Source organism: Pyrus communis, chromosome 13, assembly GCF_041283825.1.
Source record: "Pyrus communis isolate YQ-2024b chromosome 13, ASM4128382v1, whole genome shotgun sequence".
Classification (NCBI taxonomy): domain Eukaryota; kingdom Viridiplantae; phylum Streptophyta; class Magnoliopsida; order Rosales; family Rosaceae; genus Pyrus; species Pyrus communis.
This window is the reverse complement of record NC_142577.1, coordinates 23,071,286-23,099,276: the sequence shown is the minus strand read 5'-3', so window position 1 is coordinate 23,099,276 and position 27,991 is coordinate 23,071,286. Positions and strand designations below refer to the sequence as shown.

General features: G+C 36.2%; 4 protein-coding genes across 8 annotated transcripts; 3 read left to right on the top strand and 1 right to left on the bottom strand.

Annotated features, from left to right (window-relative positions):
- Positions 1–876: 876 nt before the first annotated feature.
- On the top strand, positions 877–4,080 carry LOC137737860 (uncharacterized). Its single transcript, XM_068477428.2, has 2 exons — positions 877–1,331; positions 2,146–4,080. The coding sequence occupies exons 1-2, from the start codon at positions 1,287–1,289 to the stop codon at positions 3,820–3,822; spliced, it is 1,722 nt and encodes a 573-aa protein (XP_068333529.2). The 5' UTR covers positions 877–1,286; the 3' UTR covers positions 3,823–4,080.
- Positions 4,081–11,072: 6,992 nt separating this feature from the next.
- On the top strand, positions 11,073–12,882 carry LOC137736667 (auxin-responsive protein IAA31-like). Of its 3 annotated transcripts, none has more exons than XM_088683130.1 (4): positions 11,074–11,535; positions 11,964–12,091; positions 12,248–12,344; positions 12,513–12,882. In XM_088683130.1, exons 1-4 carry the CDS (start codon positions 11,297–11,299, stop codon positions 12,565–12,567), a joined length of 519 nt encoding a protein of 172 aa, XP_088539256.1. In that variant the 5' UTR covers positions 11,074–11,296; the 3' UTR covers positions 12,568–12,882. The 3 variants fall into 3 exon arrangements, with proteins under 3 accessions (XP_088539255.1, XP_088539256.1, XP_068332004.2); XM_068475903.2 differs by having other exon boundaries at positions 11,078–11,535; positions 11,964–12,175; XM_088683129.1 differs by having other exon boundaries at positions 11,073–11,535; positions 11,964–12,344.
- An 8,067-nt stretch (positions 12,883–20,949) lies between these two features.
- Positions 20,950–24,288, top strand: BSH (transcription regulatory protein SNF5, putative (BSH)). 2 transcript variants are annotated; one of them, XM_068477516.2, is made up of 10 exons: positions 20,952–21,156; positions 21,311–21,399; positions 21,485–21,579; positions 21,674–21,745; positions 21,836–21,883; positions 21,971–22,054; positions 22,215–22,253; positions 22,386–22,468; positions 22,636–22,698; positions 23,979–24,288. In XM_068477516.2, exons 1-10 carry the CDS (start codon positions 21,029–21,031, stop codon positions 24,076–24,078), a joined length of 801 nt encoding a protein of 266 aa, XP_068333617.2. In that variant the 5' UTR covers positions 20,952–21,028; the 3' UTR covers positions 24,079–24,288. The 2 variants fall into 2 exon arrangements, with proteins under 2 accessions (XP_068333616.2, XP_068333617.2); XM_068477515.2 differs by having other exon boundaries at positions 20,950–21,156; positions 21,836–22,054.
- Positions 24,289–26,348: 2,060 nt separating this feature from the next.
- Positions 26,349–27,608, bottom strand: LOC137738405 (uncharacterized). Of its 2 annotated transcripts, none has more exons than XM_068478044.2 (2): positions 27,083–27,505; positions 26,349–26,883 (listed from the first exon to the last, which is right to left on the bottom strand). In XM_068478044.2, the coding sequence occupies exons 1-2, from the start codon at positions 27,183–27,185 to the stop codon at positions 26,762–26,764; spliced, it is 225 nt and encodes a 74-aa protein (XP_068334145.1). In that variant the 5' UTR covers positions 27,186–27,505; the 3' UTR covers positions 26,349–26,761. The 2 variants fall into 2 exon arrangements, 1 of the variants encoding a protein (XP_068334145.1); XR_015954706.1 differs by having other exon boundaries at positions 26,783–26,921; positions 27,083–27,608.
- Between the last annotated feature and the right edge of the window lie 383 nt (positions 27,609–27,991).

The following is a 27,991-nucleotide window of genomic DNA, read 5'->3' as shown; positions in this document are numbered from 1 at the left end:
GAATAAAAAAGATACGAACATAGTTGGTAATAAATCCATATTCTACAAATCCTCATATTTATTTAGAATGCTAAAACTTGAATCTTGACCCACTCATCTTCCTCATATTTAATTAGAATACAGAAACTTGAGTCTTGATCCATCCATCCATGAACACAACCAGATTCATATATAATAAATCGGTTGATTTGTCTATCTGTTCATAGCTAGGCTGGCAAGCCAATCAACAACTTCACATTCTCTGTTGCATAAGAATATTTGGTTGCTTTCAACTCAAAAGATGGTTGTTAATTAACACTTTATCGTATATTATATCCGATCTGAAACACTTGATGTCAACCATTCTGTCGGATAGCAACTAATTAAAGTTTAGACGTTGGGAAAATAGTACTTTGAGGGAGAAAAAATTATTAAGTAGAAGGCCATGATCGCATTTTGTGATAACATGCCAAAGACTATTACCTATAAAACTTTGAAATCTATAATTTATGGTCTATCACTACTTAAAAACAACAAGGCTACAAGCTGTCAAGTAGAATGGTTGCCAGGTAGACATGGTTTGTACAACCCATCTGAAATGGTGCATCTTCTTCACTATTTATCCATATATAGATATTAGGGCAAGGATTGTTTGGTACTAAATACCAAATTTTTAGTTGATAATCTTAGTGCATCATTTATAGTAAACTTTTATCATGTATGCACGTACCAACCGCTATTTTAGATATTAATACAAACACTATTTGGTTTCTTATAAGTCTTTTTTCTTTATTTGCAAAGTATAGTCCATCATATTTGTAAAAGTAACTTATAAATTATGATTCTTCATGAGAAATAACGCGTTATATATAACGAGACAAATATTTTTTTATTGATACACCTGAAATACCAAATCTAGAGGGGAGTTGTTCGTGCCACCATGTATACATAGAAGAAAGGATATTCAATATTTAAAATATCTCGATTATGAAAGATTATATGCTTATTTTAATAGATTAAGGGTGGGAGGAATGAGTTGTCTTTTGGGATTAGTGTGGTAATACAATCCTAATACTATAGTAATAATATATTAATTTATATGCATACATCATACATGCCATGACTAGCTCATGTGGCCGCCAATCTGTCAAGTGCTTTTCTAAGCATATATTATACATGCTCTTTATCCTTCCTTCAGTCATTTCTCTTTGCCTCTTTTTCTTCAGACTCAAACTGCAAAGCAAAAGCACTTATTGCAAAGGAAAAGCACTTCTCCTCTTTTTCTTATCGATTCTCATCCCATAGCCATGTCTACTGAGACTGGTGTTGTACCTGTGGCCGCTGATGATCAGGTAAACCTGCTTACATTTCACAACTTATATTGTTAGTTCTTTCTTTAATCAGATCCTGTCACCTCCCAGTATGGACACCTTGCAACGGCTTCACTCCAGTCGCTAGCCCGTCCTTCGGATCCCTCAAATGAAAATTCTCGTAAAATCGAGTTCCAAATTTGAATAGTTTTGTTTGCGATTCTCTGTGGTTTCAGTAGTTAATTATTGGTGAAAACATCTTGAATATTTGCTTTAAGGTTGTATGAAGAGCACTCGTCCACAACACACAAACATCTATGGTTGTATAGTGATATTTTGATGCTTAGGGGTAATATATATGTGTTTATATCTAGGGAATCTTGTTTCTTTGGTTTATCATTTTTGGCAGGTCTGTAGCTCTCTATCTTCAACTGATGTAAAATACAACGGTTTTTCTTCACACGTTTGTTTTCTCCTTGAGCACCATTTTTTTATCTCTTGATTCTCTTTTGATTTATTCAATCTGACGGCTAGTAATAAAATAGAGAGAAGTGCTAAGGGCATGGGGAGAAAAAGGGTGCAAAAATAAATGCCAAGTACAATATATAAGTGTGGTTCCACTACTAATTATATTGATACCCTTTAAGTTAAAACCAATCACTTAATATGCAAGTTAGGAACAATATCGGCATGACTAGTAGTGAACCAGTGATTTGTCTCTCTGAAATCTTTGACATCAAAATCATCATTAACTAAGGCTGCAGAAACAGTTTTTCTTAGACATGCTTGATGTCGTTTTACCAATCTGTTATTATGATTTGAAATTAGTTGTTGATATCATATTGTGTTATGGCAGCCAATTGTGGAAAAAGTTCATGAAGAAACAGATGCAGTTAATGGGAGTGATAGTCCTCCTCCACCCAAACCTGATGAGAAGAAGGATGAAAAGGAAGATCTTGTAGCAGGGAGCTCTGTTCGTTCAGAGGTTTCTGCAACCAAGGTTGAAGAAACACCAGTGGATAACGATAACCAGACAGAGACTCTTGTCGTTGTTGAGGCTGAGAAGATTGATGATGATGTTCCGGTCGAAGCTGCCTCGAAAGAGGTTGAAAGGTCTGATAAGGAGCCAGAGCAATCATCCACAAAAGACTCAGCCAGTGAAGCTGTTGAAGTAGTTGAAAGTGTACCAGTGAAGAAACCGGCAGTTGAGTCAGTTGAAGATAAACCAGTGGAGAAAAAAGAAGAGAAGGCAGAAGCTATTGAAGCCGATGAGAAGCCAGCTAGTGAAACAGCTGAAGCAGTTGAGAAAGAAGCCGATGAGAAGCCATCTAGCGAAAAAACTGAAATAGTTGAGAAAGAGGTAGATGAGAAAAAGGCAGTGGAGAATGTAGCAATTGAAGAAGTTGAGAAAGAAGCAGAGAAGGATCAAGCTATTGAAGCAGTTGAGAAAGAAGCAGAGAAGGATCAAGCTATTGAAGCAGTTGAGAAAGAAGCCGAAAAGATGGAAGTAATTGAAGAAGCAGATGAGAAAAAACCAGTGGAGAACGTAGCAGCAACTGAGGAAGTTGGGAAAGAAGCAGATGAGAAAAAACCGGTGGAGATTGTAGCAACTGAAGAAGTTGAGAAAGAAGCAGAGAAGAATCAAACTATTGAAACAGTTGAGAAAGAACCCGAAAAGATGGAAGCAATCAAAGTAGATGATGAGAAGAAACCAGATATTGAAGTAGTTGAGAAACAGATAGATGATGGGAAGCCAAATGTTGAAGCTTTCGAGGTTAACGCATCAACTGAAGAAGCAGCTGATCAGCCAGCGGAGGAGCCTGTCAAAACTTCTCTTGTCAAAGATTCAGAAACTGTAAATGAAGTAGTGGAGGGCAAGCAACATGAACAGTTGAAAGATTTATTAGAGATGGAAAGAAATGTTGAGAAGGAACTCAAGCCTGAAGAAAATGCTGCCACTGATAGCTCTGTGCCAACCGTTGAGGAAGCACAGACAATTGAGAAAGAAGCTGAGAAAGATGCTGCAGTTACTAATGTAGAAAAGCCGGTTGCTGAGAAGACCGAAAAAGAAGCAGGAAAAAATGCTGCAGACAAGGATGAGGAGAAGAAGATTGCAAAAACAGAACAAGAAACTGAAGGGAATGTTGAGAAGACTGGTGAAAATGTTGCACAAGTTGCTGATAGAGATTTAGTCGCGGAAAAAGAGGTAGTATTGGAGAAAGAAGAGTACAAGGACATTAAAGAGAATGAAGTTGTAGTTGAGCCTTCTGCTGCCATTGTTGAACCGGAAAGCAAGTTGGAGAAAACCGAAGAAGCAAAAAATGAGCCCGCTGCCGAGAGTCTTGAGGCCTCCAAAGAGGAGGCCAAGCAAGAGGTTGCAGTAAAAGCACAAAGGCAGCAAGGTGGGATCATTTCGAAGGTGAAGCAGTCCATTGTGAAGGTGAAAAAAGCGATTATTGGGAAATCTCCTAGCTCAAAAGTGCTTTCACCAGCACCAGAAGCCAAAGCAGATGAACAAGTCAGTGTCAAGTAGTTCTTTTGGTCAGGTGAAAGATAGTTTTTATGGATTTTATTCACCGTGTAGCTGATTGTTTTGGTGTTTCCTCATGAGGGCAGAGACCATGCGTTTTGTTTTGTGTGGGATTTGCAAAGATTTTTTTTTTTTTTTTTTTTCTCAGTTCTTCTGATTGTAGGCACAATTGCTATTAGTTGTGTTTGTTATGGTGAGTCTTTTGTGTGAAATGTAATTGAACATTATATTGATTTGTTTATTAAATTTCTCAAGTTGTAATGTTGTAGCTTACATTAAGTTACATTTTTATAGTCTTTTTGTGACGAGGGAGAACAAATTGTGACATAATGTTGTATTGAAAAGGAAATGAAATGACAATCTTAAAACATTTAAATTTGTAATCCATCGAGAAAAATCTCAAGTCGTTGAATAATAATATATTTAATTGTAAAAGCTAAAGTGGCTTTACAAACTACGTCAAATCTTAGTGTGGTTAAAAACACTAATTAAGGGAAACACGAAAAATAACAGAATATTTAAAGACAACCCTCAAAACTCAATGTTTTAAACCAATAGACAATATAACTTGGCCTTTAAAACTGTTTATTATGAAAAGTAACATATTTGACTCTTCTTGTTATTCTCTTTGAATTAACGTACTATAGACTCATATTGGGAGATCGACTTACATGATAAGACTACACAGCTATCGTGAAGTTCATACCATATAAGTCTTCTCATATCAGAGCTTTACGGCCCAAATTTACAAAAGATTGGATCTTGATTCTAGGCTTACACCTGCGAAATTGCAGCTTAATTCTTTCATTATTAAAACATATACAACCTTTCGCTTTAATCACATGTATATTGAACGACTACTTAACCAGGCCACATTGAAGGTAATCCTAAGAATAGGGTTGTAAATGTGTTGAGCTAAATTGTATATCACTAACATAAGCTGTTCACAAATTTTACGAACTAAGTACATAAAAGTTTAAGCTTGATTTCTTTCTCATTGAGTCAAACTAAGCTTAGCTTATTTCTTATTTTTTTTCATAAGCCGAACTTTGATGAGCAAAAGGCGAGCCAAATCCAATGCAAGCTCGAATTGTGTCATGCGGATTTACAGGCGTATCCAAAAATACATTGAGCTTTCGGAATTGGGTTGAAAGCCTAAAATGAGTTCTACTTGGGCTGACTTTAGAGTCACATTTCCCATTTGACTTGTACACAAATTGATCAAAGAGTTTCAAGAAATTAAGAAAGGGGCCGCCACCCCATCTGGAGATGGACAAAAAGAAAACTAAATTCAAAGTTAAAGGATTACATATGCAAGTTCGGCCAGTTGGCCGGCTAATGTTTTTGCTACTTTACACTCAAGTCTAAATTCTGAACTTATAAATTAAAATAATTTAGAATAAATAATGTCATATCAAAACTGAGAGGAATAGTTTGATGATAGTCGTGATTGTAGAATAAATTAGGAAAAGGTCTCCTGACAAAGAAATATGCATGAAGAAAACACCACAAAGCAAGGCTAGAAAAGGGATCATGTTTAGTGGCGGATGCACATTGGGACCAAAGTTGTTTCAAGATTATTTGGTGTTCAGAAAATATACATATGAAGGCCTTATGAGGACCTTTCGAAAGTAAGGTATGACTCCTTTTTATACCCACCAAGTGTTTGATGTTTGCTAGGCATATCTCGACAACACTCAGCAGGTTGCGTCGAGAGTACCCAACAAATTTTCTCGATAATATTCATCATAATGCTTTTGCAGATGCCAATATTTGTTGACATATGTGCAATCAAGTTCGGCTAACGACAACAAGCCTACTATATATCAATATCTGTTGATATATGTGCAACATGATCCCAGCTATATTTTAATTTAAAAAAAAAAAAAAAAAAGCCTTTAATACTGAGACTCTCCAATCTCTGAATTCTAGATTCAGCACTGATCGCGTTGTGCCCTCACTCCAGCGAGGCAGTAAATAAATCAGCCACGGGAAGAAGACAATGCGTCGGTGGGGCTACTCAACGCAAATAATACCTTGCTATATTTGACTGAGAAGGAAAGGGACTAGAAAAGAAAGTGAGATTAAGCTCTATGTGTGTATATATATATATATATATATATATATATATATATCTTGATTAGTAGAAATTGGAGTGATTAAATGATTAAAATTAGCAATGGCATCAAACACACATGATAGTATGATACAGCTTGGAATTGGAAGAGAGAATAAAGTTGCACAGAAAAGAGAGGTTCTTCGGTGCCCCAATTGCCCATGCATGACCTTTATTGGGTTCATAAATTGTGGGAGCCTTAAGAAGAAAAGAATTGGATAAGATAGAAAATGACATTTTGTAGGTGACAATGGGGGCAGTGGTAATTAGATGTTGGGAGCTATGGCCAAGGCCAGCTTGGAACAATTTGAAAGTGAGAGAGTAGCTATCTCTATATATGGGAGCATTCGAAAATACTTACCCCCTTACATATATAAAAGAATCATTAATTTTTCGTTACTGACGAATCACAGTTTGAAACATAGTGAGTTTCTATGGTTTTCGTTATAGAAAATTTGGTTTTCATTAATATATGGTGAGTTTCTATGGTATATGGAATTTAAAAGCATTTTTTTATATAGAGGCACTTAACTCCTTGTCTATATAAATGAGTCAAATCACAATTAAAAATGTGTTTTCTTTTGTACGATTTTTAGTGAGTTAGTAGTTTATATGTATCAGATTGTAATTGGCAATTAAGAAGAAATGTAAAAGGTGAGCAATATTGATATAAAACTATGTGTGTATGTATAAATATAAATATATTGTTATATACAATATATACCCGTATGTATGCTTGAGACGTACACAAAGTAATTAACATGAAGATCAATGTCATTGAAGTAAGAGAAAGATATATGTATGGCAGAGGCACGCTGTGCCAGACCGAAGCAACATATAGGGGGAACAACCTTTTCTTATACCCTTCTTGCTTGGTTGTTACAAACCCAAATCTCCTATCCCTCACTCCCTCTCCCTTCGAACCCTAAACCTTTCTTCAAGACCAAGCTTGCCTACCTGTCCCCCACCCACCCCAAAATAAATAGACAAATTTAATTTAGGCGCCCTTAAAATTACTAGCCAAAATCATCCCAACATTTGAATGGTGAGGGTTTTGGGGCTTGAATCTAACTCCACTCGTCTTTGAAATCCAGACTTGCACTTCACGTCTGTGACATGTATGATGCAAACAATTTAATACATTTAGATCAACTATGACTTGCGAAAGATTTCCTTGGTCACATCAATAGATAACCAATGACTTGTATAAAAAAAAAGATCACAATGTTCGAATGTTGGAACAAAACAACTAACGATTGTTGTAAATACGTTATCTCGTTAATAATGATGATGCATATGAGGTCATCGTTAGGGCATAGGTGTACATTTGCATATATGATAGGTTTGAAAGGAATTGTGCTAATGTTAGTCGCACATGACATTATCAGCCTCTAATGTATGTAGCAACTGTGGAGCCTTCAAGTGATAGTGTAACATGTGATTGATACTTGCATGCATCCCCTTTATTTCGAGATTGTACGACCTTAAACAAAGTTCATGAGTATGAACTAGCAGGTCACGGCCGGCACCTCTCAAACTAATGGGATGATTGCAAAAACATAATAACTGGTCAAGCATGTGTGAGGGCTAGAATTGAAACAACTAATGATTTGTGGAAGCACGTAGTGATCTTTAAAACTCATTTCAGTTCACATAGCTAATCCTATATTATTCTGCACGTGTATTAGATGCTCATGTAGACCATGACTACGTCTCTCAAAGGCCAAGACATGAACCCAACTTTATCAAACATGCAATCAACTAAATTCCGCCCAATAAACCCACCACTTTCTCTCTACTCTCTATCTCTCTTTCTCTTTCTCCGTCTCACTGGTTTGCAAAACTAAGTCTTTGAATTGAAGCAATTTATCAAACACCTCAATCGAAACTCCTACGACTTTGACACTTTTTATAACTTTCAAACCTTCATGTTCCATCTTTGTCTCCCCTCGTCCCTCCAGTTCACTCTTTTTGCTTTAACCTCCCTTTACCCCTAGCTTTTACCTCTTGCATTATTACAACAACCAATACCAAATAGCACACGTGTTGCTCTAATTAAACGGAATGCTAATTACAATAGTGCGCATCAAACATCTAAGTATTATCATACGTACATGTGACTTTAATACTAATACGCGCGAGTCTTTTAGATCTAAGAAGCTTGATACATCAAAACGTTCAACTGTAGTATCCCACATCGCCCGTGAGGGCGTGGTCTTTGGGCCTTTCATATCCATGCCCAGAGCTTTAACTTCAGAGAGGCCTTTTGTGGACTACGGTCCACAAGAACAAAACCGTACGGTAGCTGGGTGGCTGCGACATAGTCCAGGCCCAGAATGCCAAAGCGGACAATATCCGATATCCGAGAGGTTGGAGTCTGGGATGTGACAATTTGGTATCAGAGCCAGACTCACGGTCGTGGTGTGCCGACGAGGACGTCGGACTCCCTAAGGGGGGTGGATTGTAGTATCCCACATCGCCCGTGAGGGCGTGGTCTTTGGGCCTTATATATCCATGCCCAGAGCTTTAACTTCAGAGAGGCCTTTTGTGGACTACGATCCACAAGAACAAAACCGTGCGGTAGCTGGGTGGCTGCGACATAGTCCAGGCCCAGAATGTCAAAGCGGACAATATCCGAGAGGTTGGAGTCTGGGATGTGACATCAACGAACCAATAAAACTTGAAGTTCAGTTTTACGTTAAATTTGTATGTCAAGTGAGAAATAGGTTCAATTTTACGTTTAATTTGTATGTCAAAGTGAGAAATATAATTAAGGGAGAGGGTGTTGCCAATGCCAAGAAGAAATATTGAAGGTAGTAGATGATGATTTTATGTTTTGTCTGATGGGTGGAAGGAAAGCAATCACTTCACTTTATTATACATGTGTGTGTGTGTGTGTATTTATTTATATATTAATTAACTAATCGTTTGTTAGTATCTCCGATGCAAGGATTCAAATTTTATATTTGAGTCTAAATATAAGGTAAAATATCTTCAATGCACATGAGATTTAAAATTCATATTAGAGTTTTGAGGTAAAGTGAGATCCAAATTTATGTTTCCATATGAGATTTAAGTCCAAGGTGAAGCCCATGCTAACTAAAAAAAAATTATTTAACCAAGAAAAATGAGATTTAAATTTTGAGTCCAATCATCTCCAATGTACATAAATAAATTGTTAAAATTCAAGGGGAGCATTTTTGTTCACCACCATGAATTATGTGTATGCTCACCATACACTTAATCATCTTCCACGTGTTATTTCACTTAACTTTGGTTAATTTTTTTCAAAATTGAAAAATGAACATTTATTATGAAATTTAACCAAAGTTAAGTGAAAAGACACGTGACAAATAATTAGATGTATGGTCAGCATACACCATAGTTATGGTGGTGAGCAACAATGCTCCCAAACACAAATATGAGTATTGAGTCCAATGTTTTCTTCTCTGATGCAAAGACTCAAATCTTAAAACTCAAAATGAGCCTTAAAGTTTAAGTCTTTGCATTGGCGAAGAAAATCAAAATACACAAGTCCACCACCTTTTTGAAATCCAAATATGAAAGTATAAGTCTAAAATTTGAGTCTTTGCATTGGAGGCGCTCTCATTACTAATATCTAAGAGGATTTTTTGGGTGGCTCGTCACCATGAGTCTATGCGTGAGAGGAGCAATGTGAAGGGAATAAGATTGTGCATGGCCGCTGAAGGCTGTCCCAAAAGACCTGTTTATCCCATATTAACAAAATAATATTTTTATTAGGTGTAATTAATCACAAAATATAATATAGTTAAGAACACATCCTAAAAGATAATTTAAATTTTAAATTTAGAAAAAAGGAGAAAAAGGGCAAGAAGGCAGATCATCTGGTCTCCGAAGAAGGGATTGCTACTTTAAGTTTGTTTCCAACAAGGGACTAGGCAAACTGCCTTTGCTTCCTCTTCTTTCCTTGATGTTCTTTTATTCTTATTTCTTAATTATAAAGGGCTAGGATTCTTAAGAATAAAGAAACAGTTGTCTGCCCATGAAGTTCTTTGGTTTGGTTGGTCCATTGTGTCTGGATAGAGCTCTAGATTAATATATAAGCTCTTAAATTTGTTTAACATAATATCTAATACATAATTATTATTGAGAAGGGAGACATATTATCCAATCCAAAGTATGTCTAAGTGGTCTATGGCCCTATATATGGATGCCATCGTTTAAGTACCAAAAAAAATATTTTGAATGATGCTAAAATACCATCACGTAATATAATCAGTTAATATGTGATATACAACAATTTTATATAATAATTTTTTAAATATTTCATACGATAATTTGTATTACCTTGAATTAGGTATACTACTATTCTAGTACTAAACAATAATTTCTCAATACCTTCTCTTCTCTCTAACTTAATTTCATGTCAACATAAGTACATACCTTCAGTGAAATGACCCGACTACTTTGCAGAAAAAATTAACCCCCCAAATTTATGGTCATCCACTTATGGACTCACAACCGTACAGCTACAGTAGAAGAGCCCTGCAAACTGAGTATCACACATGAACTAATTAAAAGCCTCAGTATATAATCATGTTGATGGGGGGCTTTCAAAAAATTGTACAATCTGGACGTGGGACATCTAATGTGATTAAATTAACATTTATCTAATCTCCAACTTTATAATCAAGGAGGGCCTGCATGCAATTTGATTGGCAAGCATGTATGATTAATTACACAGACATAAAACCAGAAATTAAAGAGAAAAATGAGAAAAATACTTCACTTGGCGGGAAGATGGTCATTGGTCAATAAATTACCCAAGAACAGAAGTAGACAAGTTTTCTATATTAGGTAAAAGAAGATTATATTAAAGTTGATTCCTTTAAGTTAATTGAATACTGATAACTTTGTCCACCTTTAGGAGCCTCGATAGGTTGTTCAGTTTGAATTAAAATTTTACTTCAAGTATCAAGTAATATTAGGAGAAAAGTTTAGGTGGGGTTGTCTGTCTACGTTATTTGCAAAAATCTTTCACAAAAACATAAATGTCTTATATTATAGATTTATTGACCTGACATTAGTTTCATATGTTGTGATCGTGCGAGAGTCGTCCTAATTAGACAACAATCCAAGTGGGATATATATGATGCATGGAGATGTGGTGGGCCACAGTGGTAGCCAAATATGTCAAAGGGGCCAGACTCTTCTGCTCAATTTATGACTTTGTTCAGTTTGTTTGGGATTTGGCTCCCTCTCCTTTTCTGCTGTAGTTTGTGTGTGTGTATATATATCATATACACACATGTTCGTGGCCTGATATAGCGGCTTTTTATGTATTTTCTCTCTGAAGTTTCTCAACACATCTGATAGAAAATGGGAAGAGCTGCTGCAGCTCATTCATCATCTTCTTCAATAGATAGCAGCAACTATCCTGATCATCATCGTCCTAGCACTACTGCCTCATCATCTTCTTCCTCTCTTTCTCGGAAAAGCAATGGAAATTACTGTAATAGCCTCAGCAGCACCAGAGCAGATTTGAGCACTGATCTGAGACTTGGCCTGAGCATCTCTCCCTCTTATCACAGTGACTTGCCTTCCACTTCAACCCCAAGGTATATAGGAAAAAACCACCCCAATGCGTGATTGTTTTTTTTATTTTTATTTTTTTCCTGCTGAAGAACAAGAAGAAATTAAAGGAAAATAATTCATGGGTTTTTTTCCAAAATTAATTCTTCATTCTTCGCAGCCAAAAAAGTTCTCATCTTGATTGATTTTTGTTGTGATACAATATCATATAATATACATACATCATATACATACATACATATACATACATACATACATATGCATACATATATATATATATATATATATATATATATATATCAACCTATCGTATCGACGAGTAACTCATTTTAGACTCCCATTGCCCTTTGAAAAGGTAAACGTCCTTGATCTTTCTGTAAACATGTGTATATATATCTATGTATGCATGGATATATAGATGTTATGACTGAAAGTTGATAGACATATTTTACAGGGAGCAAGCATTGATAAACTGGCCACCAATCAATTCTATCTTGAGGAGCACACTTGCAGGGAGAGCAGCAGACAACAGGCGCCATCCCTCCCTATTTGTGAAAGTCTATTTGGAGGGCATTCCAATTGGTAGAAAATTGAATTTGTTTGACCATGATGGTTATTCTGCTTTGATTTCAACTCTTTGCCTCATGTTCAAGACCACCATTCTATGTAAGTTATTAACACACATTTTAGGATTTCCTTGGGTTCATATTTTTTATTTGGCTGCAATTTTGGAAGCAGGTCCTGAGGAAAATCATGTTCATTCAGACAAATATCATGTACTGACTTATCAAGATCAAGATGGGGACTGGATGCTGGTTGGAGATGTGCCTTGGGAGTAAGCACGCATAACCCTAGGGAGGCCAGTTTGGTAACGAATGGTTATTAAACGGCGCTTAATAACTCTATTTTTGTTACCAACTTTTGCCTCTCCTCCGTTTTAATTTTCTTAATATATACTTGTGTCCTAACATTGTGTTTCTCATATCTTGGCTTTGATACACAGGATATTCTTGACCACGGTGAAAAGATTGAAGATCACTAGAGCAGACAGATGTTGAATTATATTTTGGTCATCCTCAGAGACTCGGATACAGTTTTGTTGTCGTGGTGGTTTATAACTTCGTACTCAAAGAAATTCAGAACTAATATACATATTTTGGGCTACATCCAATCTTGTGTAAATTATCAAATATATAACAGTTGTATTTTCTTTTATTCAAGCGATATTATAATCTAATTTAGATAGGGAGATTGGAACTCAATGTGAGGGAAGATCTCATTATTCTAGCTAACTTAGCTACACTTGTATGTGTCCGCATAACAGTTAAGTTGTATATGTTTATACTTCTAGTATTTCACTCCTTTTTGCTGTCTCTTCAAAATCCACATCAAACCCAATTATTCCTGAAGTAAAAGTGAAGTGAAAAATTGGGGCTTTTGAACAATTTATTGATAAGAGGGTGGGGGGAAATTTGTTAAAATGGGACCATGGTTGGTCTCCATTTTTTCTTGTGCACTTCCTTTGTTTCCTCTTCTGTGCTTTTCACATTGTTAGGTGGGAATTAATGTGGTTTCAAAGTCCCTTGTTGTCACAACAAGATTGTTGCCTTTTAGTTCTTGTGATGATGAATGGTAATTAGCAACTATGTTCCTCATCGAAGAAATGACTTGCTACACGTGTTCGTGAGCTTAGACGTGCACACCATCATGCTTCTGACTCCTATCCTTTTGATTGCAGAAACTCGGATCAATTCAAAGATGGATGATAAAGTTATGAGCATCATAATTTTGATCCTAATAATGTTAAGACGTGCAAACATTGACCACCCAATTTCTTGAAACGTCGTGGTGGTGTCTCAAAAAGCAATAGGATGCTAAACCCTATTCCTCGTAACCGCGACAGTTAGAAAGAATCTACATTGTAATTGCTTGTATATCTATTTCTTTTGCGACGTATATGCAACTAGGAATAGTTGGATTCTCTCCGGCAACTTATTTAAAGTTTGTTGTCCACAAAATCATTGTATTTGTGCTTGTTATATTCTTGGCAGGCCAACTTAATTAGTCCAGAAGCCACCAGGTTACATTTACATCATGAGTAGTACTCAGGGAACCTAAATTGGTAATCAGGGGAAAACTGGCATATGGAGAATGGGGCACTACTCTCTTTGGCTATCTCCAATGAAGCGAGTTAAAGGTCCAAAAGCCAAAAAATGAATTGATTTGTTCAGAAACTCATCTCCAATCAATAGTTGGACTATAGTTCTATGGAGCCTATCATGCCATTATTTGGCCATAAGGGCATAGGTTGGTCAAATGGAGCCTCCCTCTTAGCCCCTTTTTTTGCTTCCCAACTCCTCAGTTGCAATAACTGATTTAAATTTAACAGCTAGATCAGAAAAATTAACCAATAAATTTAAAACAAATAAATTATTGAGGGAGCTATGTTAAGTCCTTCGGTTGAAGATGATATATGAGTATGGCCTAATACTGTTTATTTAAAAATAATTTTCATATGCTATAATTCTGGACGTATTTATGTTTAACTTTTTCGGCTAGAAATGGCCTTATTGACTATAATTGTATGACCACCAAGCTTAGAAAGGTTTAACTACCAAGTCATCCACATCAGTGATGTTATGTTGGAAATGTACTGTAATCCTTACCGGTTCAGCCCCAATCAACAATGTACGAACCAAACCATACCAGCTAAAATCATCACTTGCAAACTTATATGTCCCTTATTTCATATCCATTTCTTTGATCGGGCCTTGGGTGTCCCCTTTCTATGGTACCATTTTGATATACGTTTGTCACTACTCTCTTATCTTGTGACTACTTATGAGAGAGTGAGAGAGAGAGATCAACACGATTTGACTAGTTCTCATTTAGAGTATCGCTTTTTTAGAAAGAAAAAAAAAAAAAAAACTTAGCTCTATCATGTAGTGGTATTTCTTTTTACTTGTAAGTGAGGTGTTTTAGTTTCAAATCTCAAGAGTTCAGAACCAATTTATTTATCCATCCCCTATACACCGTTGTAATGAAAAAACCCTCAAAAAAAAATTTTCAAAAAAAAAAAAAATGGAGGCGGTGACATTTTTATAAATAAGTTTAACTTTGGTGGCACTCACTATTTCTACTTAATTTCTTCTTCTTTTTTTTTTTTAATACACACAGTATTATTTACATTCGTGGGGGATGATCTAAGCCTGACAGTGGACTAGCCATAATAATTTGGTTCGAATTTGCCTTTAGCAACAATTGAACCTAATACTTTTCACTTACAAGTAAAATGAAATACCACTAGATTATAGTATTAAGTGACACACACCGACCCGGAATGTCCACTAGGATTCCAAATCAAGCTGTGCTGGCTGACACCTGGATGACGAAGCCATAAAGTATAGTGATGTGGAAAATGTGAATAAATTTAAACCTAAAAGTACCTAAAGACAAGAGTGTGCTGTGAGCGAGATGAACCCATTTCACACGCGACGTCAGAGCATAAGTAAAGTACAATAGTGTGGGTGAGGATCATACCTTCAGAGGTAGCCACCTATATTGAGATTTGCCAAGAATCCTCGTCCATACGAACTTTCAACAACTAAAACCTGGAGGGGTGCAAAAACAAAGGTGAATGGGCCTGAAAATAAAGTTTTGATAAAAACCTTTTGAAAACATTATAAACCCTTGCTGTAAAACCTATATAATTTTCCAGAAAATAATAATACATACGTATATAGAAATCATGCTCGAGAGTAGTGAAAACCGAGTATATGCCATGTCAAGTATCTTAGAGCAACTCCAACGTGGGAGCCCTCCCCCTAGGCTATTCACTATTCAATCCACATGGTGAACAGTAACCGCCCTTAATGAACAGTAACTGCCTTTTACATCTCCACCGTTGCACTTGAATAGTCCTGACAATAGGCAATAAAATAATAGTATTTTTTTCACAAAACTTGTCTTCACTGTGGACGAAGAAGCTTCCATGGAAAAGATTGAGAGCTCTGCTGAGCTCCCATATGAGGAGGAGGGAGACAGAGAAGAGTAAGGTTAAATCGAATCCGACGCCGACGGAGAACCAAGCCCTGCGAATTCGGCAATGTGTCTTGCCGAAATGGAAGAGGGGTTGGTTGAAAACCCAGAATTTGAAGTTGTAGTAGCAATAGGAGACGGTGGTCGCGGGAGGAGGAAGCGGTGGAGACAAGTTTGCAGGGGAGGAAGTGACAGAGACAAGTTTGCAGGGGAGTTTGCAAGAGACGGTGGTCGCATGAGGAGGAAACGGCAGAGATCCGTTCTCGTCACCAACACAGTCAGTTTCATCGGAACCCACGTCTCCGTGGCCCTCAAAAAGCGTGGAGACGTCGTCCTAACGTCAGCCCACGTCAGATTACCTTCGGGCTCTCGGGCTGGCACGAATCGACGGACCTAGCGCTCGAGCCTGCTCTGGCTCCCTCGCCAGCCAACACTGGACTTCCTCTCTCGAGCAATCCAGCCCTGTTTCAGAGTCCATCCCTCGAGCAGGAGCTTCCGCTGGAGCTGCTCTTAGTAATAAAATAAGTAAGCCAGGTGAAATAAATCAATGTAAAATGATATGCTAGCCGGAGTCACCTAACGTGACCTGTACGGCTAAACCTATAGCTCATTAACCAATTCCTGCACACGAGTCAGAATCACGTAATGTGGTATGTACGACAGGGCTGGGTGTAAATAAGTACGCTCAAGTGTTACGATCACGTGAAGGTTGTGCGAATAATCGTGGGTCACCCACGAGTCGGAACCACCTATCGTGGTTTGTACGACAAGGCTGTGCACCAAACTTGGATCCAAAGTGAGCATACGGTGCGGGAGAGTGAACATCACGTGAAGGACTGTGCCCTGGCCACTAGCAGGAGCACTAACACCGAGGTGCAGGATAATAAGCTCTACATGCCTCTACGTATAACCATAACCAATGCAACCACTAACATCATACAGTACTCATCTGAAACTTACCTGGGCGTCTGCAGCGTCATGCAATAATATACATATCTATACTAATGCATATACTAAAATGTAATGCAATTGACATGGCATTTAAAAACATAATTCCATTTAAAACCATTTTTGGGAAAATGGAAAACATATATACGTATATATAGAAAACCAAAAGCCCATTCACCTGGAGTCCGCGCTACAACTCCCTAGCACAAACATCAAGGCGTCACGAATGATCGGTGCCTAGGACAATTATCAAATCATGTCTTAGAATTCTTATCAATAGAACATATAAATTACATATCCTATTCGGGAAGATCCGTAAGTCGGATTCTCAATCCGTAAGTTTCTAATATCCTTAAATATTACGTATTATAACGTATCAAAGTTTGGTGACGATCCAATGGTCGGATCGTTGATTGCTATAATAATCAAGTGGCCGACCTTAATGGAACTAAGTTCAAACGACGGAAATTCGCCAATCAGACTTCACCAATGGAATTAGGGTATTCAAATTTAGCCTAGAAAGGTCAAGGGACGTTTTGGCCCACGCATCGCCGCAGGTGGCGGTCTGCCGCCCCAACTTGCTGGAAAAATTCAACTATTTCTAAAAATTCTCAAACTTCACAGAAATGAATATCTCAGTGAGTAGAGCAACTTTTACACATGCGACCAAGGCCAATTTGGCGGGGAAGTGTCCCAATTTCATCCAAACCCGCTGGAAATCCTATAAAGGGTGCTTCTTAATTCGTGCTCATATCGACTCCAACGCTCCAACAAATGATTGGGCATTGTTCCTGAGCTCAAGCAGAGTTGTTTGATGGTGGGAATCGATGAGATTGCATTCAGGAATGGCAGATCGCCGCCTAGAGACTCATGGGTTGCCGTCGGAGCTGACGGCTTCGAACTTCATAATTTAGAGCCCAATTCCTTCAATTTTTGGGTAGAATGTGAAGAAGGGATGTCGGGGGGGGGGGGGGGGGTTGATCCTAGGTGGTGGCAACAGTCAATTCGTCGTGAAATTGCCGGAATCACCACCGGGTTGAGCAGGGTTGTAGAGTCAAAAGGGAACCGGTTCGGTTCCCCTCATTCTTCCCTTCTTTCCTTTCTCTCCTCACCCATTGGTCACCCCCTTCCCTCTCTTCTTCTGAATAGGCATCCCACCCCTCATTTCTCTCATTTATCTCTCATCTCCACCGCCTATCTTTTCTTCCTTTTAATCTAGGCCACACACGTGGTTGAGCTCCATCAGATTTTGCTCCAAAAATTTGGAGCATTCCAGAAAATAACTAATTTACTAAAATGCTTCCCGACTTTAAACGTTAATATCTCTTTCGTTATAACTTCAAATCACGATTCATTTACGCCCACGCGTCTGTAGTGATGAGTACTATGGGAATACACCAAGAAAAATGAACATTACGTGACACGACACGATAGTCAACAAAAGTCAACACTTTGTCTCGAAGGGCATTTTCGTAAATTCACTTTTTAAAATTATAAAAATCATAATAATTGGGGATGGGTCGTTACACTAAGTGACACTGTTTCTAGCTAGATAGGTCAACTGTTTATTCGTAAAAAAGTTGAACTTTGGTGGCACTCATGTTTCTACATAATTTATGTCACTATTTCTAACATAGGTCAACTGTTTTTACAAAAATGCCACCACCTCCCAAACTTCAACTTACTTATGAATATGTCACCATCCTTTTTAACTTTAACTTATTTACGATATTGTCACTAAACTTCACCTGAATGTTTTCTTTGATCAATCCCAATCATGTCGTGTATGATATATTTATTTGTTCTTATTACTACAAATTTTTATTAAGTGTTTATTATTATTATTATTATTATTATTATTTTATCTTAAGAGTTGTTTTTATTAAAGGTCCCTAAAAAAACATACCAACAAAAAATACATGATTTCTTCTTTAGGAAAACTAATGAAAATGACTTCAAATCTTTACATTTTAATAAAAAAAACATCCACTTACTTTATTTAATGATAAGGACAAAAAAATTATTAAAAAAAAAAAAAACACATGAAAACCCAACTTGCGCCGGGCGCATCCCCCCTCCCAACCCCCCTCCACTCTCCACTTTTTTCTCCCATTGTAAGCTACGTTAATAGATTATTATTATTATTATTTTGCTTAGAATAAGAAAAAGACTTCAAATTGAATTACATTCTCCAATTTAATTTTTGTTGTGTTGTTTCCCAACAGTAGTTAAGATGACAAAAAAAATTTCAATATGCTTGGAACATGGGGTGGTATACCACATGTCTCTATACAAGTTGTGAGATTCATGTGTTAAAAAATTAATAACATAAAAAATAAAATTTCCCACCACTTACATAATAACACATGGTGTACCACTTGTGTTCCTGGCATAAGGAAAATTTTCTCCAAGATGACACCCAAGCTCAAGAAATTGGATGGAAAGCTACATTTATTACTGTAGGTATGTCAAAAAAGTAAGGAAATTTTAATTTGGTAATTGAAAACAGCTTTTTAAATATAATTATTGAGAACATAATATTCTCAAGATTTTGATTTAAATGATCATTTATGGGTTCATTATTTTCGGCGCAATGGATGCTTTTACAAGACCAAAAATGGTCTAAGTTTCAAACATTATGAAATTGAACCAATAAGTAAACACTATTTATAAAACTGAACTAATAAGTAGACACTATTTATGAAACAAAAACAAGAATTAGTCATTATTTCCAAAACTAAATCAATAGGTGGAAAGTATTTATAAAACTGAACTATATAATATTTATGAAACTGGACTAAGAACTAGACAATATTTTATGAAACATGATCAAGAACTAGGCACTTTTTATGAACGTGAACCAATAACTAGACATCTATTTATGAAACTAGACCAAGAAAGAGATACTATTTATAAAATTGTACCAATCACTATACATTATTTATGAAACTGGACCTAATAACTAAGCACTATTTATGAAACACGATCAAGAATTAGACACTATTTATGAAAGTGGACCAAGAAATAGACACTATTTATTAAATTGGACAAATAAATAGTGTAGTACTGTTCGGTTTCATAAATAGTGTTCAATTTTATAAACAACGTCTGTAATGAACGCATGAATCTTACATGTGATGTTTTTTTAATTTTTTTATAATTAAAATTGTGTCATTTTCATTAAAATTTAAGTTATTTTGTCATTTTTATTAAAATTTAAAGGTTTTTCATTAATATTTATTTATTTTTTTTTGAAACTGTTATTAGCACTCTAAAAATCTCATTATACACTCTCCAAAATGTTTTTTTCTTTCTAAATATAGAAAGTTTGGAGTGCAAAATGAGAATTTTGGAGTGCCAATAACAATTCCTTTTTTTTTTTAATTAAATAAAGTTTTAGAATGATTTTTTTGTTAAAATAAACTTAGTCCAAATCCTTTTCATGAAAGTTACCTTGTTCTTTTAACATTTGGCTTGTAGATAATAAAAAAAGGAACTTTCATGAAAAAGGCTTAGACTAAGTTTTTCTTAATAAAAAATCATGCTATAACTTTATTTAATGAAAAAGACTTAAATTTTAATGAAAAACTCTTAAATTTTAATAAAAAGAACAAAAAAACTTAAATTTTAATGAAAAAGACATAATTTTAATATTAAAAAAAAAAATTTGACGTGTGGACCCGCGCCCCTCACACAAACTGTTTATGAAACTTACTACACTGTTTATAAAACTTATTAGTACTACATTGTTTAGGAAACTTAATTGTGCTACATTGTTTATGAAACTTGATGGTACGATACTGTTTATGAAACATTCTACACTGTTTATGAAACTTAATGATAGATGATCGTCCTAGATTTTCAAGTTATTTCACTAGAATGCAATTAAAAAAAAAAAAAAAAAAAAAAAAACATGATAGAGATCAAAATCCACACCGTTAAAGTCATCCATGGCTAATAGCTCAATATCATTACTAGAAAAATGGGTGATGAGTCCAATGATGTTGTAAATGAAGTTGCCCCACCCCTACGCCCAACCATCCAAACCCACACCTGACCGACTCCCTCCCAAACATATTCGCCCTAGATGTGGTTCTGAATCGAACGGAACCCACTTCATTTTGAAATTTTAATTTTAGAAGAATAAAATATGCTTGGATTATGTCAAGGGCTTATGCAACTAATGATTGGTCGGATGCTCCTTGCACGCGCCTTTAATTAGGTTTTTTTTGGTTTTTGTTTTTTTTCTTTTGTCTTTATTATTAAATAAAATTATAGGATGGTTTTTTTTTGTTAAAACTCAAAAGACTAATTAATCCACAACTGGCGGGTGTGACGGGCATCGGCCCAATCCAATTAATTGCTGGGCTAATTGATCAGAAGACGTCGGGTTCAAACGTACCCGCAACTTGCGAGCCCGTCAACAAAATACGGAAGAACGCAATTGGAAGGGTATTTTCGGCAAATAAAGACGAGCAGAAGGAACCTCAGAGACTCGAGCCAAAAAGAAGAAAGCGAAGAGTCGGGTCGGGCATGTCAGCCGCTCCGAAATCCAGTAAACTGAAGAAATCAAAAAATTGGTGCAAGGAGGGAGAAAGAGAAGAGAAAGCCATGAAAGGCCAGCTGTCGGCTTCCTCCAGAGGCCCTGTCAAGTTCAGAATGTGAGTTTCTTACTTCTTATTGTTCTATTTTTTTCGAATTTTCTGAAGATTTTGATTGTCCTCTTCAAATTCCTGGAATTTTTATTTTTCGTGGAAAAGATGAGATTTTTCCGGGAAAATTTCGATTATGTTCACAAATTTCACAATGGGGCAGGCCAACAGCTCAGAATTTGGTACCAATTCGCTTGGACCTCGACATCGACGGCCAAAGGTTCAAAGACTGTTTCACTTGGAACCCATCTGGTAGTTCTTTGGATTTTTCTTATTTATTTGTGTTTGTTTTTTTTTTCGAATTTTGAAACTTGGGGTTTGATGAATTTGGTGACAGACCCTGACTCGGAGATTGTGGTGTTTGCGAAAAGGACAGCGAAAGACTTGAAGCTTCCTCCGGGTTTCATCACAGGCATTGCTTCTGCCATTCAGGTTGGCGTTTCAACCATGTCTAATTTCCCCCATCAGATTTTGTATTATATACGTAATGGGACTGATTAGTTATTACCTTGTTGTCTGATATCAGTCACAAATTGTTGAATTTCGATCATTTGAGGGGCAAGACATGTACACCGTCGAGAGGATTGTTCCGATTAAGGTTAACTTTTATCATATTATGACATGGTTATCTACAATGGAAAGTAACAACCTTTCCATTTTTTAAATATTATTGATGTTCTATTCTCAGCTTGATCTTCGAGTGAACCGCACTGTCATTAGGGACCAGTTTTTATGGGTAAGCTTCAAAGAGTTCTTCTGTTATCTTATCATTTCAATGCCCTGCTCTTACAATGTGGGTTTGTACATGTTCAATGGATTTCAGGACTTGAACAACTTTGAAAGTGATCCTGAAGAGTTTGCTAAAACTTTTTGCGCGGACTTAGGTATTCAAGACCCTGAAGTTGGGGTAAGACATCGTACTCTATAAAAAATTTAAGAACTTTTGAATGATTGCAAATTTGGTTGACACTTAAGTTCAATTAATTTTGGTCAAGGCTTTAGTTTGTGTCAAGTTGGAACGTTAGTGTCTTTTCAGTTTGCTAAAATAAGATATTCTCTTTTTGCAGCCTGCAATTGCCTTTTCAATTAGAGAACAACTGTATGAGGTTAGATTTTGTTGCTTCTTTGATTTTTCTTTTCATTTATGCTACCTTATGAGCTAAATATCGCAAGTTATGTGAATGAACACTTTTAATCTGTACTCATTTACTATGGTCCTTTTGTATTTCATCTTCTAGATTGTAGTTCAAAGTGTAGCTTCAGTAAGAGAAACCAGAATTAACAAGAAGGGACGCCGTGGAGCTGAGTATACTCCAGTCAGGTTTGTGGTTTTTTTCAAAATAAAAGTTTTTTACCCCTTCCTGGCTGTTGTGCACAATTTACGTAATTAAGTACGATAGGAAGAAAATAAATGGTAAAGCCTACATGCTATTATATAATTTGTGTGTGATTAATTCTCCTATCTCTCTCTCTCTCTCTCTCTCTCAGTAAAGTAGGTAGTACTGGATTGGACCTGGTGAAGCTATTTGGTCACAGATCTAGTGTTGTTCGGTATGTCTCTTACCACACTAACTTTTTGAAATTGTTTTTTTTTTTTTTTTTTTTTTTTTTTGCTGTAATTGGAAAGTTTCATGGTGTATGTTAAATAAACTAAAATGCTGCCATTGCTGTTCATTGGATTTTATGCATGAATTGTGGCCATTTTTTGGTAGGCACCTCTTCTCCAATAAGTTGTTCTTGTTTTGGCAATAGTTTCTAGGGGCATGATTCTTTTAGCATTCAACCTGGTAGTTAGTTTCTTCACGAGGGTACAGCCACCCTTTTACGCCATCCTTTTACTGGCCTCCCAAAGACCAAGACCATATACTTTCCATAGCTTCTTTTGCCTTAATACTCCCGGAATAGCTACACTATCGAACTGTAATTTTCTTACTTGTCAACCTAAAAATCACCAGTTCACTCCTGTCTTGATCTACTTTGAGGAGGAAAATGCTTGACCACAAAGACTATGGCCTCTATTCTGTACCTATAAATTAGTACTGTCATACTTATTTCAATAAATGAAGGATTTGGTCGTCTGCATATGGCTATTTACTAAAATCTGCTATCAACAACTCTCTAAGTTTAACGTATTGAAATCCTTCATAGAAACAGGAAGATGAAACTAAAGCCTGTTTGGTAACCATTTCAGTTTTCACCTTTTTGTTAGGAACAGAGGGAAATATATGGGAGGAAAAAAAGGATGAAGGGTGGTTGGAACTGGAAGAAATGTGCATAGAAGAGTACTCAAAATGAAAACTAAAAACTAAAAACTGAAAACAATTTTTTGGAGGTTTTCTTTTCTTACATTCTCCTTCATCTCTCTCTCTTCCCTCCACCCTTTTTCATTCCTCATTCCTCCATATATGCATTTCTTCTATCCCTATCAAGAAAAACTAAACTAAAAATGAAATGGCTATCAACCAAACTCTTTGTTGTATACATTGTTTCAGCATGTGAATGTTAACCTTTCGAGATACATATGGATATTAATTCCTACACACGTCTCCAAATTCACCCTTTTAAGTGAAGAAGACGGTGCAAGGTTGTACCAAATTGCTCAATCAGTCTTAAGAGTTTGTCCACTGATAGCTTCCCCTATATTATATGTTCAATATCAAGGGTTTATTCACCCTCCAGCTTTGGAACATCATTTTATCTAATGACAGCCCTCTGGTTGATATGATTTAATTCAGTACCTTGTGTTTAACATTTTTTTTATTCTTAGAGTTAAAAAAAGTGAAACTTGAAATACTGATAGTGGTTTGCCACTTTGCTCCCAAATGTATCAGGAAAAGAAAGGAGTGGGATGTATACGAACCCATCGTTGATATTCTATCAACCGAGGAAGTGGAGGCCCTTCAAGCGAAAGAAGAAAGGATTGCTCGGTGAATTAAACAGCTGTGAGGGTTTCAATTTTTGTTGTAGAGGGCGCCCGGCACCTATAGGCGACTAGCAAGGACTCAGAAATCTGTGACTGATGTAATATGAAGTAGGGTACCTGTAGTTGACTAGCTAGATGTCTGTCTAAATTCTCTACATAGTAAAGAAATTCGTCGTTTTGACTCTAATTCTGGTTCTATAATAAGTTCATTGTTCATACCTGCGAAGTGTTCTCCATATATGTGGAATTCTTCCTTACAACACCCTTGTATAGAACCAACCTCTCAAATCCGTTTGTCATGTGATCTGCACGTTAAGAGTTGGATGTGAGATGTCGGTTGTATACAACAGTTGTAGGCATTCCCAAACTCACATTGTGCATTCAAATGCTTAAAAATGCATGTTTTCTTCGCTTATAGTCTTCATTACAAACTTTAGGATATGATCCTCTTTTCTCCATTTGCCACAATAGGACCATTTGATCTTTAAAGGAAGAAAAAGACAGATCCACTAATTATTCAGATCCATCCAAGTTTTAGTGATGATTGAAAAAGAAGGTTGGTGGTACTTTTTTATTCCGACAATTTGATATTCTAAAATTATTATACGAAAAAGATGATACTAACTCGAGTGCAAATAAAAGTAAACACACTACTTGATCAATTAGCATAATTTGTACCTGCAATGTCGGTCACGTTCACCGGTGTGAAAGTAGTGACGATCCAAAGCACCAATCATGGCTTATGGAGCCTACCCATATCTCAAATTTCCTTGCTTTGACTCCTGAAATCAATCAAATCAAATTTTAGGTGGATTTGTGTGGCCTTTTTGTAATGCCACCGACTAAAAGAGATCAAATACTGTTAACTGCCTGACACAAACAGTTTGGAGGACGGCATTGTTGTACCGGATGTGTCCTTTTGATCGACAGATCATTCCAACTGGTACATTTTCTTTGTTCCACCAGTTTCCTCCACAAATTGTGCTTCACTGTTAGCTCCTCCATTATTTGTTTTGGACAGATTGTATAGACTTATTTAATATCGTGTGCTGTTGGCCTGTTTACACCATTTTATTTTTCAATCTGTGATAACAAATGCATGCGTCACGTTTTTGGATTTTAGTCTTGTTTGCTTGAGAAATGAGTAGAACAACAAAAAATCATTTTCTCATTATATAAGGTTGGCGGTATGAATTTTCAAATATTACTGTGAGTAATAAAGAAAAAATATGTCATGACTCTCGTCTTCTCTTTTACATCTCCATCAAACTACTCGTCCAAAACGTCAATGTCATTAAATCATGGAGAACTTAAAGCTTCTTCAAGCTCTTGGGTTAGATTGGTCAAGAGTTCGGTTTCTTTTGGTATACCAAAAAATAATCTCAGCTTTGAATTCTCCCTGCATTAAAAGTTCAAAACCAATATTAGGCAATCATCCTTTCGTTTTAGTTTTCAACTTTCCTTTTTCTTGTTTGTGAAAATGACAAAATAAAAACTTGTTTTTAAGCAAGTACAAGAAGCTAGAAAAAAAAATTATTGTGCGCGGAACACGGATGATACACCACATGTCATTAAATAGATAGAGAGAAGTTTTATCTTTTAAGCTGTTAATTTTTTAACCCTAAGTATTTCACCACTTTTATAATAACATTTATTACACCACCCATGTGTCCAGCACAGTGAAAAATCTCTAAAGGAGCACAACATATACATATTTATTACAAAAGCAATGTGTTGTATTCTATTAAACCGCTGAAAAAAGTAGTTGGAAGCTTTTTGATATTTTCATTAGAATTCCATGCACCTTGTTAGATTTCTCCTACTAATTTATACGGTTTTATAGAAACGGAGTAAAGGATATTTAGTATTCAGTTACCCGTACAAAAAAATAGATCTATAATATCTTCAAATTAAGATATTATATTAATTTTCCAACCAATAAAATGGACTATAGAGCAAAACAAGTCAGTTGACAATGCAAAATTTGGATTTTGTTTTTGGGTTATAATCGATGAATCAGAAGTCGACTTACTAAAATAGGATGTTAAAGTGGTGGTATCGCCAACCTATCACATATATTATTTTATTTTAATTTTTATATAATCTCTCGTGATTAGTTTGACATACTGCCACCTTAATGTCTTCATTTCATGTAATTCATCTTAAAATTGAGAATGTGCAAGCTTTCTTACTTGAGGACCACTAAGGAGAGATAAAGGTAGTAGTTACAAGAGAAACAAGAAGAAGATAAGCAGAAAATGAAAATATTTTGCTAAAGTTTAATATTAATAATCTCAATGTGATGTTTTATCACATGGATTGCCTATTCATTAATTTAACAGATTACAAACTAAACAAAAAACTTTCGTATAATGGGGGCCAATTCTACAATTAAAAGCCTCACAAATCCCCCCTCCTTCTCCTCTTTTTTTGAGTTGGGACTTTTTCTAGCCACCATAGAGTTTGAGTACAAAAGCACCATCCCTCCCAGCACCTCCCTATCTACAAGTAATTATATCTTGCACACCAGATCCAGAAGAATGAGAACCAAAATGTTGCAAGCTAGCTTTGACCCAAATTGTATGCACATATCTGCTAATTGCTGACGTGGGTCTCTCTCCCTTTTTTTATGGCTGTTTTTTGACATAGATATTGGCATCAATTACTGATAGCCATAGCCATCTATACATGTTAAGAAGTGATGCTGCAGGCTGAGGCCTTGGACTTGTCCAGGATAGACCACATCACCTGAACATCTTCATATGCGCATGCCATCACTTCTCCATGCAGAGCCATCACACTACTTTCACTCCCTGTTCAAAGTAAATTATGGAACAAAACATCACTCAGTCTGTTCCATAAATGATAATTCACATCGTTTAACACATGAGAGAGAGAGTAGTAGTGTTCTCTTGCTAGACTTACGTTATCAGACTGCGAATTCAAACTTCGTAAATTCTCAGTCTGACAAGAGAAGTACATAGGAGAGAAACAATATATGTTTGTATATACCTTGAAGCTTAGACTTCTTCTGGTCTCTCCCTCCTGGCTGCTGGTTAAAGAAAGTGCAAGCTTTCCTGAATGGAGTTGTAATGGTTTTCTTCCACGAAGCCATTTATCCTTCAAAACTTGGTGTTCTCCAATGAAAATGTTACGTTTAGAATACAGTAATCTGAACGACGATGACGACTGAAATCTCTCTCAAGCCTAGCTAGCTTTTTATGCAAGAGCTGTGTGAGGAGGATGGCACAATAATTATATAAGATAATATATATATATATATGTAGGAGTGGAGAGAAGGAGAGGGGCAAGATCCGTGAGATGGGCTTTTTGGAGATTAGAGGATCATCACTCTTTTATTTTTATATTTTTGTTTTTTGGTTTTTATATTTTCTTATCTCATTATCTCAACAAGGTCGCCGACTGCACCAAAGCACATGGCGCACGCTCCCAAACAGACCTCCATCTCTTCCCCTTAGACTCTCTACACGTGAATCCCTTTACTTTTCTGAATGTGACGTATATTATAGGATTTGCTTTTCCCATCTTACTCTTCCTCTTCTTCTTCTCTTTCTCTCTTCGTTTGCCATATAGGTTATGAAATTGCCTTTTCATGGCCCTAATTGACTTTTGGTCACCTTACTATTACATTACATAGCATTACAATCTTTATGTTGATCATTTGCATGCTTATAGTCTATGTCCCCCTAGATATGTATACAATTATCTATACGAAAAAATTTAAGTAGAGACTTCTCGTCACGCGACATGATGAGTGACATACATTATTTAGTTAAAACTTAACGTGTGTGATAAGTTTTTATTGCATTACAATCTTTTTGTTTGATAAACTGGCCTATATGATTCCCACAATGTATGCAACTTAACCAATTTGCTTGCTCCTTTCTTTACCTGGTAATT

Excerpts from the sequence above, each read along its gene's own strand:
- LOC137737860 (XM_068477428.2), top strand. The coding sequence starts at position 1,287 with ATGTCTACTGAGACTGGTGTTGTACCTGTGGCCGCTGATGATCAG. Across the intron at positions 1,332-2,145 it reads CTGTGGCCGCTGATGATCAG|CCAATTGTGGAAAAAGTTCA; the intron begins GTAAACCTGCTT and ends GTGTTATGGCAG.
- LOC137736667 (XM_088683129.1), top strand. The coding sequence starts at position 11,297 with ATGGGAAGAGCTGCTGCAGCTCATTCATCATCTTCTTCAATAGATAGC. Across the intron at positions 11,536-11,963 it reads CCTTCCACTTCAACCCCAAG|GGAGCAAGCATTGATAAACT; the intron begins GTATATAGGAAA and ends CATATTTTACAG. Across the intron at positions 12,345-12,512 it reads GTTGGAGATGTGCCTTGGGA|GATATTCTTGACCACGGTGA; the intron begins GTAAGCACGCAT and ends TTTGATACACAG.
- BSH (XM_068477515.2), top strand. The coding sequence starts at position 21,029 with ATGTCAGCCGCTCCGAAATCCAGTAAACTGAAGAAATCAAAAAATTGG. Across the intron at positions 22,055-22,214 it reads TTCAAGACCCTGAAGTTGGG|CCTGCAATTGCCTTTTCAAT; the intron begins GTAAGACATCGT and ends CTCTTTTTGCAG. Across the intron at positions 22,254-22,385 it reads TTAGAGAACAACTGTATGAG|ATTGTAGTTCAAAGTGTAGC; the intron begins GTTAGATTTTGT and ends TTCATCTTCTAG.
- LOC137738405 (XM_068478044.2), bottom strand. The coding sequence starts at position 27,185 with ATGGCTTCGTGGAAGAAAACCATTACAACTCCATTCAGGAAAGCTTGC. Across the intron at positions 26,884-27,082 it reads GAAGAAGTCTAAGCTTCAAG|GGAGTGAAAGTAGTGTGATG; the intron begins GTATATACAAAC and ends TACTTTGAACAG.